General features: G+C 41.1%; 1 protein-coding gene across 13 annotated transcripts in view; it reads left to right on the top strand.

Moving 5' to 3' along the window:
* DNM3 (dynamin 3) overlaps window positions 1-13,282 on the top strand; it is a 330,309-nt gene that overhangs the window by 109,088 nt on the left and 207,939 nt on the right. For all 13 annotated transcript variants that reach the window (XR_002100165.1, XR_002100164.1, XM_019530783.1 and 10 more), the window contains exons 11-12: window positions 6,200-6,286; window positions 11,910-11,980. Coding sequence is in view for 11 of the 13 variants with exons in the window: in XM_019530783.1 (XP_019386328.1) it covers window positions 6,200-6,286; window positions 11,910-11,980 (158 nt within the window). In the remaining 2 variants the exon portion in view is untranslated. The remainder of the gene's footprint in view (window positions 1-6,199; window positions 6,287-11,909; window positions 11,981-13,282) is intronic.

Genomic DNA, 13,282 nt, shown 5'->3' with positions numbered 1-13,282 from the left:
CCTGATCAGTCATGGTTTTAGACTTAGCTGTGAATTGCTCCTTCAGCTGTACATCACCTTCTAGTTATTTTTTGTGAATTTAATATGCAGTGGTGTTGCCCAGTCATCTTGCGTGGTTAGGGCTTCCTGTAATTCTTGGCTTACTTTGCTCCTGACTCATAAATAATTGTCATCTGATATTATTACCATTTGAACAATCACTCTTACCCAGACCACCATTCCCAGTACAGATTCTGAGGACACTTCATTATAAGCATCCTTTTATGATGGAAACTGACCATTTATTTCCTATATTTTCTGTGTTTTGTTTTCTTAGATCTCTTAATAGACCTCTGGTAAGACAATTTATGAATGGCCTTTTCAAACGTTCAGATAGCTGGCTGTCCTTTATCTATTTTCTTATTCTTATTCTAAGACTTACTGATTTTCCTTTATAGGAGCATGAGTGTAATGGATACAGTATTGGTTATTGGCAGACTCTTTTGTAGAACAGCTGAGGTTTTTTTATAATAGGTTAATTTCCATATTGGATACTTTACTTCATTCTTATATACCTACAGAATTCCTTGTATGGTGTGTGACTGTAATGACAGGTTTCCTTTTAATTTCTTCCAGTCCATCTCTTTTTGTAAGTCTAAGTGTGCTCCTTCTTTATTACCAGAGAAGTATTAGTATGGGATAAGTATTACTGTCATTTGCATTGCAATCTGATGCACAAAAATAAATGGGTAACATTTTCAAAGCACTTAGTTCAGTCCATTTCCCATCTTCAGAGCTGCTTTGGAAATGAGGGTTGTTTATATATGTGTACTGGGGGGGAGGGGCTCTTCCATTGGAGTGGCTCTGAGAGCGGCTCTAAAGCACCAGGAGCATCACATGCTGAAAGATGGCAGCAGGGGTGCTTTAACTAAAGCTTGTTGAATGAACTTTAGTTAAAGCCTCCCTGCTGCCATTTTTCAGTGTGAAGATGCTGATATATGTGACACTGGAGTCTGCTGGAATGTGATAATAATCAAATAAGTAAATCTCAAATAAGTAAATCAAATAAGTAAATCTGCTCCAACGCACTGTAATCACAGCATGTTGGAGCAGCTTCACTTGCACATGTATAGGCACCCAAGGACACCAACTCCCAATATCTTTCCTAAATGCTGCAGTCAGTTTTGAAAATGGAACTTGGGAACAAAAATCACATAGGAGCTTGTGAAAATTTTACACTCATTCACTTTTTCTGCTATATTATATGTAAGGGTTGACAGAAATGTATCATTCTTGGAACTGGCATTGGCCCTTGGCCATAGCTGGAGCTATCTATTTTTTTGGTCAAGGGAAGGAAATGTAACAAACATGGGAGTCTCACAAAATCATTTTATAAGCAAAAGATGGCACTGTTAAGTATCTTACCCATTCCTATTTTAATCTAAATAAAATGTCATCAAAAGGTATTGATAAAAATTGGTGCAGAGCATTAGGGTTTCTGATTTACCTTTATGGCTAAATGATTATAGAACAGGCCCAGAGTTGTATCTCTTCTTTCCATCAGTGGAAGAATCGAAGACAAATTTATGTTCTTTTGGGGAGCACGAGACCTGCCAAGTTGGGGTCACTTTGTTTCTTGTGATGCATTAGTAAGATTTTTTTTCTCTCTCCCCAGTCATCATCAGAATGCCAACAAGAATAGATACGGTTGAGTTCTGGATTTCAAACCGCCCAAGTGGTTTAGAACCATAATTCTTAGTCTCCCTTAAAGCCAGTGGGTCAGTTGTTCATTTCTTCACTTGTTAAGGCTCAGAGGAAATCCTGTAGTAGATTACTTGAGTGGATCTTTTTCCACTAATAATTAGCTAAACTCTTTTGTGGCTGTTGGTGCAACGTGTATTCTAGGAATGCTATTTTGGAGCTCGCAGGTGTTGCCACAAGCTGGAGACCTGAAGGTATTTGAAGCTTTAGAATGGCAACACCAAGCCCTATGATCAAGGAGCAGAGAGAGTATTTAGATTGGGGGTGTTGAACCTGTGGCATGCATACATGCTACAAGTGGCACTGGCAGCTTTTGTGTGTGATACATGGTCAAGCTGTGCAAAATTTCACCGGCTGTTTCATTTTGATGCTGTTTCGACTTGTTTCGAGCTTGAAACAGCGAAATCAAAATCAAACGAAGGGCTTCGAAACAGCCTCAAAATGAAATGAGTTTCGAAGCTGAAGCTGGTCTTGCCTGCAGGCAAACAAAGTAAGAAGTGGGAGGGGGAAGAGAGGGGAAGGACACAGTGCAGGTGCACCTTAACACACATGCTGCAGAACCTGAGGTGCAGTTTGCCAGAAACCCTTGCACCTATCTCCTTGAAAGCTGACAGGCTTCATTTCCTCAGCAGGTGCTACCATGCCAGCTGTTTTCACGGTGCTTTTGAAACCAAACAAAACACGAAACGAAACACTGTTCTGTCGAAATGGTGAAACGGAAGTTGAAATGAAATGGTGCTGTTTTGCACAGCCTTAATATGTGGCACACTGGGGAGAGGAGTAGATTGGGCAGAAAGCATAGGGCAGGGAGGAGAAAGAGCACGGATCAGGCAAAAGAAGGGGATAGGGGTGGCACTCAGGGAAGATGTGGGGCTAATTTATGGCACTCCTGCAAAAAGGCTGGCCTTCGCTGATTTAGATCCAGGACAGAGAGGAAATTTAGAGCCTCTTTTCCATGTGGCTGGGTGGAGGAGCTTGGTAGCAGGAATCTTTCTACAAGAGTGACAGAGCTTGTAGAACTAACGCACAAAATGCATAACTTGGAGAAAACAATGCTCTCAAACTATGTTCAGTATTTAGGAAGTATATGCAAATACTTAGCATTTCTCTGTGTCTATTGTTTGCATAAATTATGATTCAGAGCCATTCCTGTCCCACTGCAGGCATGCTGCAACAGTAGGAGGTTCCTTTGCCCTGCCTCTGCTCCCATGCTGGCAGAGAACACCAAGAGGGCCAGGGATGGAGGGAGAACCCACCCTCTGCAGGCATTGTTCCTAGGTGAACCCAGCACCATGCGGAGCCCAGCTGGAACTTAAGGAGCAGCTCTGGAGCAACCTCACAGGTCCACCCCCGTGGCAGCTGTGGGAGGAGAGGTGCCATTGAGCATGGAGAGGCAGGGCAGGGGAATTCTCGTTTGCTTTTGGGACTTAAAAACACTCCTCAGCTGGTGCTCCTGTGACAGTCAGTTGAAAGAGGGGTGCATTCATGCCACTGCACCCTTCCCCTCCCTCTCCCCACTGTCCTTTTCCTCCCTCTCTCCCCTGCCCTTTTCCTCCCCTGCTGCCCTATGATGGCAACCCTGCAATGCCACAGTTGATTTATTCCATATCATGTGTGACAGTTCTCTGTATGCCATATTGGCAGCACAGTGGCCTCTAGAACACTGCTGGGGTCTCTTCAGGGGTCAGCTAATTGTGGGTGAATGTGTTTTAAATATACTTACTAGCTTAGAATATTCTGTTCTCTGATAGCAAATCATTTGATCTGAATGGAAAAGTAAAATATCACTAGTTCTCCCAGGCATCTTTTCTGTCTCCATTCCAAGGTAGACAATTTGATGTTGTTTCTGGGCTGGAAGCTATTTTTAATAAAAATAGAAGTTTGTGTGTGTACACGAGTGTGTAGTGATATACAAATTTAAGATTATATAGTTAAAATATATCTTAATCTTCTAAAACAGAGCACTTGAAAATTTATCATAACAATACAATATAAGAAAGTGTGAGTATTGCTTTTACATTTTGTACAGTTTCTCATATCTCACTCCCTTCAGGTCATCTCAGGACTGTTCTCTTTCTTTAGCATCACCAAACTGCATTGGAGCAGGTTTGCTGTTGCAATGTTAGCCTTTTCCCTTGAGCACTTCGTGGGTAGATCCATGCACTTAGATTATGCATGCTTCCTTGGCATCCAAATTGGAGCCCTCTAAGAACCATTTCCTCATGTGCATACACCTTTAAAAAATATGAACATTTGAAGCAGGTGTGTACAGAAAACTTGGTTTTGATTATGTCTTTTCTATTTTTTTTTTACTAGCTACTATGACTTTTTTAAGGGTGGAAATCCCAGCACCTCTTTTCTTTCAGTACTGTTGGTTAGTTTAAGTTTGTGTAAGTAGTTTGCATAAATAATGAAAGTACTTTAGATTTTAAAAAGAAATGTAGTACCTTTTTGGGAAGGGTAAGGGAATAACAGAATAATTAGCAATAGGAACTGCAGTGATTGCATGGTTTTAGCAAATGCCTTTTGGATTCTGGCAGTTTTTCTATTATTCTGTTTGCTTCTGATGGACTTGAAGCTGTGTAGATTTCAGTGGATGGATGACTATTGAAGAAAGGAAAAATTAATATTTCCTTGCTTTTCTCAAGGAGAAAAACTTTCTCTGAAGGTCTGTCAAACAATATGGCCTTTACTTGAGCTGGCATAGAGCAGGAGCTGTTTAAGTGACTTCAGTTATAAATAGTTTTTAATAAAAGTTCTCCCCCTGCATTCATCCAAAGGGTCTCCCCACTGCTATGTCAAGGCAAAACTAACTGCATTGGTTTTGTAAAATAGCTATTAAGAGACCCATTCAGAATTATAAGGACATGGTTTGTTATCTTGTTTTTTGATCAGATAGTGAAGAGAACTTCATTATTATGCATAATAGTATCATTCAAGAAGTTGACTTGAGAAATGCAAGACAAAGCATCTCCTCCTTCAGATGTTTTGTCACAGGTTACGTTCTTCATCCACATCCAGAATATTCTCTGGTGGTCTGGATTATGTCAGACTTGAATTCTGATGTTGCTTGCTCCTAAAAAGTGTAATGAATTGTTGTGAAGAGTCATAGGCTTTTTGATGTAGAAAAGACTTACTTTGAAAGGAACATGTTTTTACTGAGAACTTCCAGTAAAAGTACATTCACGGATTTCTATAATTCTGATTTCAAATCTTGCCCTGTTTGGCATGCAGGTACTATTTTGTGTAAAAAAACAAACAAAAAACAAAAACAAAAAAACCTACATAAATGATAAATACTTATACAGTGTTAGACTAGTTCAAAGTACAGTCTTTATACCTTATAACCATCTGTCAAAACTATTCTGTTTGTCAGACATGAAAGCACAATTATTACTAGCCCACTGGAAGGATTTGGAGTTGTCTTCCCCCTTCTTAGGAGCCAACACTTTGTTGATGGAATCACATCTATGAATCATGTCCATTATTTCAGTGCTTGAGAGAATATTTCCCACTAATTACAGCCCAGCAGTATTATATCAAACTCCATTTATAACGAACTCCAGCATTTAACAATCCCAGAGCCAGAACTGATTTTTTGTGGTGATGAGGATGCTGCAAATTGACTAACCCTATTATAGCTGACTTGGTCTTTTAGAACTTTTGTTCCAGTCCCATGGGGATTCATTGTAGTGAGGATGTTCTTTATCTTTCAAGACTGCGTTGTTCAGCCAGGATACTTGGAGAGTGCAAATGCCTGATAAATTGCAGTAATTATATGTCCATGTCCAAAATTTCTGTCTAAAAATTACATGAGTTTAATCTAAACCAGTTTATTGATGTGCTCAAGGTGTTTCTCTAAACTTTACAATTTACCAATTGGAGCTAGGGGGCAAAAATTAGATGAAAAAATAGCCCTGAGCTGGTTTTAGTAGCATGTAACCATGCAAACATTAATCATCCTATGTTGAGATAAGTGAAAGTCTTCCAGATCTTTGCAGCCAATACTAAAAAATTATAAAACAAAAAAAGCTTCCTTAACAGTATGTTGTTCTTGAAGCTCACATACACATCTTCTTTCTCCATTCTTCTTCCTTCCACTTTGGAAAAGCTTTGCTAGGGATTCAGAAAAAATGAACAAGATTTGATGGCATTAGTTATGAAGTCCCATGTGTATTGTTTTCCATTTCTGCAAAGGAGCATTCACCCAAATTGATCATTACTCCCTTGAGCATATTAAAACAGATATACACCCCCATTTCAAGAGTTTTTGTGTCTATATGTCTACTCTAAAATGATTATTGCTGGTAATTAATCTTTTTTCATAGGTTCTTGTTGTTATTAGTATTTTCTGAAACTTCTTTTCTCTAGGGATGAAATTTTGTATAATATAAATCCTACATTTATATACTCTTAACATCACCTAGAAAGTTAAAAACCTAATCCTTTTATTTTACAGTTGGCAACCTATCCAAGACTTTGCGAAGAAACTGAAAGGATTGTTGCTGGCCATATTCGAGAAAGGGAGGAGAAGACCAAGGGACAGGTGGGAATAAACATGAAATCTGATGGGTCAGGAAACTGTATGGTGAAAGACTCCTCTAAAGATTTTACCTGTATTATTTTATGAAAAGCCTTAACTAGAGATGTAAAATTTACGGAAATTTTGAAGCTGGGGAAAACATCCCCCTCCCCCCCATTTTTTTGGGAAAAGAATGGAAATTTTGGGAAAATGTAAATATATGCAATACTTATTTCCTTAGCACCCTTTACAGATCTAGATTCACTTTGCCACTTTAAGAACATAAAATGTATTATGTATAACTTGGTTTGCTCATAAAATTATCATGTTTGATATATTTATTAAATGTAAAAGTTATAGTTTATTCAGACAATAATTACAAATTTACTAATTGAATTTACTTTAAAATGTTTTTAATTTTTGTTATAACTGGAACTACAAGCTGCTGAACTCTAAGGAACCTAGCATCTCTTAGTTTTTGCTAGTTTATGAGAAGCAGGCAAAAATTAAAGTTGAAAATAAAAGAAACCATCAACATTATAGTAAAACAAAGAAGGTTATTATGTATTCTGGACTTAGTCTCCTCTACAGTGTCAAGCAGATACAGAAAGCACTCATTTTTAGAAGAAAAGCTGAGAAGGAAAGGGGGAAAAAAGCCAAGGCTCATTGAATACAAATTTTGCTACGTTTGTCTAATCAGTGTAATTTTCTGAGCTATTACTATCAGCAGTTTCTGCTTCGTCTGATCCTTCATTTTTATCATCTTCATGGTCTTCTGAAAACTGAAGGTTTGCCCAGGCTGAGACAAGCTTCTCTGCTCTTTCACATGTTAGTTTATTTCTTGATTTGGTATGACCATTTCCAAACATAGACAAGGTTCTTTCACATGCTGCAGAAGATGGAGGACTCTGAAGCAGGCGAGAAGCAAGAGCAGTCAGAGGATGTGTTGTGCGAAAGCCTTGCCACCCTGTTGCAGGAGGGATGTGCTTGGGGTCAGTCCAGGGATATGTTTGGCAGAGTCCCAAACTGCATTTCTGGGCCAAATACCTGAAGATGTTCAGTATTCTGCAGCATTTCAAAATGCCTTTCCAATATCAAGTCCTAGGTGTATTGCTTGTTTTGTAATCCAGTCAAATGCAGTAGCATCTAGTTTTACTACACAGTTTGAGTGTCACTATTTTATTCTTTACATTCTTTTCTTCCTGCTTCTTAAAGACTGCAGCTATACAATATGAGTAGCTTTTACATACTTTATAACTTCTTTTGCTCTTCTATAGATCTTTTTGTATTGTCCAACTTCATGATGTCATTAAGAGGCAAGTTTAGCCCATGGGATGCATATCCTATTGCAGTAATATGTGGATATTTATCCATTATGATTTCCCATGCTGCTTTCATGTTACTTGCATTGTCAGTCCACCAAGCAAATACTTTACCACTCCCAATCTTCTGTAAGACTTCAAATATTTTACTACTGATATACTCTGCAGTATGCCTGTTCTCTCCTGTTTCAATGCTTCTGTAAAAAAAAAAAACTGCTCAGTGTGTTGTTACCACAGTTTATGATTCCTTCTCCCCACACATTTGACCATCTGTAAGGTGGTCTTTGCGCTACCCAGAGTCACGTCGCCTCCCTGCTGAAATAGTAGTGTCTCACTGTAGTAGATTGTCTGCCACGCCTTTGATGTTATGGGAGATATGCTTAGACACTACTGGGAGGCAGTTGAGATGGTTATGGACTCAAAACATTAGTGGCTTTTCGCAGGGCTCCACCATCGCCATCCCCTGCCCTCACCATACCTGATGTTCCAGGCACTGCTGATTGCCTCTAAGGTCCATTATTATCTTTGCTTCAAGGATCTCGACTAGGGCCCTTGTCTAAGTGGCTGCTTGCCTTGTTCTTCCTTGCACAGGCCCCAAGATTTCTCTTTCTCTGGTTGTGTGTCCCCCGTCACCCTCTTGTAACTGGGGTCCACTCTCTCTTCTTCCCCTTCTGGGGGAGTAATGTCACCTTTGTGTTCCTCTTCCTTTTAGTTCTCAGAGTGGTTCCCTTCAGCACCCAGAATTGGACTCACTAGTCACTCAAGCTTCTCTGTTGGCTCCAATTTCCGGCTGGACCTTGTCTGGTAAGTTACGGGGTTGGAGCTTACACTTTGGCCCTCTAATCAATCTTCTTCTCTCGCCTGCTCTCTCCTCTTCTCCTCTGCTCTTCTCCGCTGTCTTTCTTTCTCTGCCTCTCTCGGGATGCTTCCCCAGTGTCCCTTAAATCTTCCTCTCTTCAGCTGGGTCCATCGTGGCAGTTCCCTATTGGCTGCCTGCCTGACCCAGCTGTTCCTTCTTTGCTTGTCAGCATGGTACCTCTCCCTTTCTCTTTGTTCTTTTCCCACACCACTTTTTTCTTCTCATGTGTTTGATCCGCTGCAACCTCAGCCAACTTCTTCGATCGTTCTGATCGCGGTGGGGTTTGGCATGGCTCCTCCTGCTCCCTGAGGTAAATTTCTCTCTTTTATTCCTTCCTGATTCTGTTCGTGGCAAGGTGCTTCAGGCACCCTGTCACACACCTCCCCCCCACCCAGTGGAGAGTCCCCACAAGATCTCTCTCATCATCTTTTGTCCGGATCTGTTCTTTTTGTCCATCAGCATTCCCTCTGGTCCGTTGCCGTCTTGTCAGTCGGGATAGGAAGTCAGCCACGATGTTCATTCACCCCGGCCAGTGCTCTATAGAAAAAAAAAAAGGTTGCAGGGCTAAGGCCCATCTCATTAATCTGGGGTTTTCTGTCTTGGAGGTCTGGAGCCACTGAAGTGGAGTGTGGTCAGTAATAAGGGGGAACTTTCTCCCATATAAGTAATATATAAACAGTTGGATTCCCCATTTTATGGCCAGACACTTTCTTTCAAACTTTTTACTAGTGAAAGCTATAGGCCTTTCTTCCCTTTGGATGTGTTGTGACAACACCGCCCCAACAGCCGTGACAAGCATCCGTGTGCAACCGGAACATATGTGAAAAGTCTGGGGTAAACAGCGACAGGGTGTTACATAGGCTTCTTTTACCTTGGCGAACACTGTCTGGGCCCCTGGGGTCCAGTCTAAGCGACCCCCTCCTCGGCCTTGTAGCAGGTCTATAAGAGGGGTGGCTGTTTCTGAGAACCAGGGTATGAGTCATCTGTAATAGTTCACCAGCCCCAGGAAGGACCTTAATTACTTCTTCATTTGAGGTAACCTGCAGACCCGTATTGCCTCCACTTTGTCTGCAAGGGGTGTCTGCCCCACTTTCTCCCTTACCCCACTTTAATCCTCAAATACCTTGTTTCTGATTTCCTGAGGGCACATTTCTTGGGGTTGGCCGTTAACCCACTGCGCCTCAGTTCTTCTAGCATATTTTGTATACGCCTCGTGTTGATCCCAGGTCCAGGAGAAGATCACTATATCATTGATATAGGCTGTGGCGTACTCCTGGTGTGTTGCTAGGATCCTGTCCATTAGCCTCTGGAAAGAAGCCGCTGCCCCATGTAGGTTGAAAGGCATCCAAGTGAACCGTTGCAAACCCCAGAGTGTGCCAAAAGCTATCTTCATCTTATCCTCTGGTGCCATGGGGATTTGCTAGTACTCTTTCATTAGATCCAGGGTTGAGATAAACTCGGCCTGCCCTATCTTCTTTAGCCTCTCTTCTATATTAGGCATTGAGAAAGCATCAAAGGAGGAGATACTGTTTACCTTCTGGAAATCGATGCAGAGCCTGATGGACCCATCTGGTTTTGGTACCACCACCAGGGGACTTCTCCAGGGGCTCTGTGATTCCTTGATGATACCTTGAGCCAGCATCTGTTCTAATTCCTTTTGTACTGGGGCATATAGCATCTGGGGTAGGCTTCTCCAGTGTTCTCGTACTGCCTGCCCTGGGCTCGTCTGGATCTGATAACATACCCCCTTTGCCTAGCTTGGCACCTCTGTGAAAACATCTTTATATTTTTGCACCAGGCATTCCAGTTCCCACCTTCCTTGGGGTAGCTGTTCCCCTATCACTGGGGTCAGCAGGGGGTCATCACGGTCCTTTGACCACTTGGGTCACCACTCCTCCATTACCTCTCGTTTTAACACGTTTACGTGGTACACTTATCTACCTTTCTGCATGCCCGGTCGCTCTACCTCATAGTTGGTGGGGCCTGTTTTCCTCCATACTTTAAACGGACCTTGCCATCTGGTCTTCAGTTTACTGGTAAGGTCCAGTAGTATTACCAATACCAAGTCTCCCTCTTGGAATTCTCGTATCTGAGTCCCTGAGTCATACTGGCATTTCTGATCTGCTTCCTCCAGGTTATTTTGAGTGATACTTCTCACCTTCTGTAGCTGCTCTTGGATCTCCTACCCGGTGGGAGTTTTTACTACCCCCCGCTGCCTCTTCCTCTCACCCTTCTCAGACTATGTCTAACAGTCCTTGAGGCATGTGTCCAAAGATTAATTCAAAAGGAGAGCACCCAAGGGAGGCCTGGGGTACCTTTTGAATTGCAAACAGGAGCGGGAGTATACACAACTCCCACCTTTTGGTGTCCCCCTGAATGTACTTTCGTATCATGGACTTCAGGGTCTGGTTGAACTGCTCAACCAGGCCATCAGTTTGTGTGTGGTACACCGAGGTTCTCAGATGTCAGATCCTAAAGATCCTGCATACCTCCTTTAATACTCTGGATATAAAGTTAGTACTCTGGTCCATAAGCATCTCCTTTGGGATCTCCACTTGTGAACTCCCATCTGATCAACTCTTCTTCCACCTTAGGGGCTGTCACTGTTCTCATAGGTGTGGCGTAATCCACATTGACAAGAGCAAATTGGTACCCAGCAGCGCTCCTGGGGTGTGGGCTGATTATGTCAGGGACAGTTTTATTGAAGGGTCTTGAAACTACCTCTAAAGGCCACAAGGGGCCCCAAGGTGGTAGATGGTCCAAATACCACTGACATTCAGGGCAGGCTCTATAGAACTGGTCCACCTGTTTATGGAGTCCTGGCCAATATGCCCACATTATAAGCCGGGCTATAGCCTTATCCAGGGGCAGGCAATTATTTTGGGTAGAGGACTGCTTACTGAATTTTGGCAAGCCATTGAGGGCCACATGACAGGCAGCCGGGGGAAGATAAATATTAATTTTCTAAATTCTTTAGGGGCCGCATGGGCTAGATAGAATTATTAATTCATTTACCCCATCACCTGTTCTATCCTGTCAGACACCTGGACCCTATATTCAATAGGGCACCAATTGTCTCGTGTTACCTGCTGGTATATGGAGCTCAATCCATTGGGGTGTCCATCCATGATTTATGGCTTCTGGTAATCTAATTGTAGTTGCAAAAGCAGTGCATTTTGTTTATCTTGCAAAATATAATGCTAGAATCTGTGTTGTGCTTCAACTCTTCTTTGGCCACATAGAATTAGTCCTAATTTATGCAAAAACAGTCAGTGAAAATGAGGTCACCACATGGACCTGAAGGTAGTTGTTGTTGCTCCTTTTTTCCCTAGGTTATTAAATAAGCAAAGCAGGAAAAAGCCATGGGATTTAGAAAATATTGCTGCATTTGCCTTAAATTGTTATAAAAGACAGGTGTTTAATAACATAGCAAACTGAAATTTTCCTTTTCTTTTATCGTTTTCAGGTATTGCTGTTGATTGACATCCAAGTATCTTATATCAACACCAACCATGAAGACTTCATTGGCTTTGCAAAGTATGTAATAAAGACTTTATTACAATGACACACTCTTCATTTTCTATTCATACCAATTTAACTTAAAAACAAAAAAAAAGGAAACCTTCAAATATAACAGTGGAAATGTGTGGTGCCCACCCTCTGATGTTTAGGTACAGGCTCACACTCAACACACATGAAGTCTAACACTGGTGTTGGTCACAACATCATTCTTCTTGTATTGAAAACCCTGAAGATGCAAGATTGGCAGTGTTTCAAAATGTGTCTGGTGGCAGCTTACATAGAAGGAAAAGAAAAATAGACTGTAGACAAGCCAAGTCAGTATGTAGTGTATCCACATGAAGGGAAACCTAAGATAAGGGGGTAATTTATACCATATCTTTCTAAAATAAGCAAATCTGAATAGCAAACTACCAGTGTTTCTTACAAGGGCCTAGCATGATAGTTTAGATTAGTTCTCCAAAAGAAAAATCCAGATTTGGCCAATTAATGTTAACACAATACATTTCTTGAGCCAGGATGCTGACATCCTCCCTCCATGTGTATTATTTCTCCTGGGGTAATCCTGAGGTTTTTTTGCCTCCGTCTTGTCTTGTGTTTTGGAAATAATCTGCTTGTCCATATATTAAAAAAATAGTTACGTGCCCTGTTTGAACAGTATCAATTCCATTTGTTTCTCACTATTTTGTTGTAATATCGCATCTAATTTGAGGAAAAATCCATTAATCTGGGTATGGTACAGAAAAGAAAATTACAGATGGTCAGTTTCTGAAGATGTATGTTTTTAAAGAATATTATTCACTCATCTTCTCCGGAAGGAAGAGGTTCTGAATGACCTGTTTTTTTCATCATTCATGGAAGAGGGCACTTCTGTCTTCCACTGGAAAGGAATGTGTTGTTGGATTACTTGGAGAAGCCTATCTACCTAAGCAAAGTATTCCGTCTAGTGACTTAAAACTTTGATCCGTAGGAGTTGTTGACAAAATCCCATTCTTTGGTATGCACAGACCACAAAATGGCAGTCTATTTACATGTTTTAATATTTGCAGTTGTAAGTAAGCATGTCTGCTAGCAGTAATGTTTGCAAGCTCCTGTGTGACAGATGAGATCTCAGAAAGCTAGGGAAGGGCTTATGTCATTCCCATCTTTAAGCAAAGGAAAAAAGGAAAATATGGGGGATTTTAAAGCCCAGTAAACCTGACTTCAATACCTAAGAAGTTTTGTAAGTCAATTATAAAGCAGTCAGTTTGTCAATATGTGAAGGACGAGGTGGTGGAATTAGTATCCAGTTATGAATTTGTTAAGAACAAATCATGCCAA

The sequence above is a fragment of the Crocodylus porosus genome, unplaced genomic scaffold, assembly GCF_001723895.1.
Source record: "Crocodylus porosus isolate Cpor-Errol unplaced genomic scaffold, CroPor_comp1, whole genome shotgun sequence".
In the NCBI taxonomy this organism is placed as follows: Eukaryota; Metazoa; Chordata; order Crocodylia; family Crocodylidae; genus Crocodylus; species Crocodylus porosus.
This window is presented reverse-complemented; position numbering and strand designations above follow the sequence as displayed.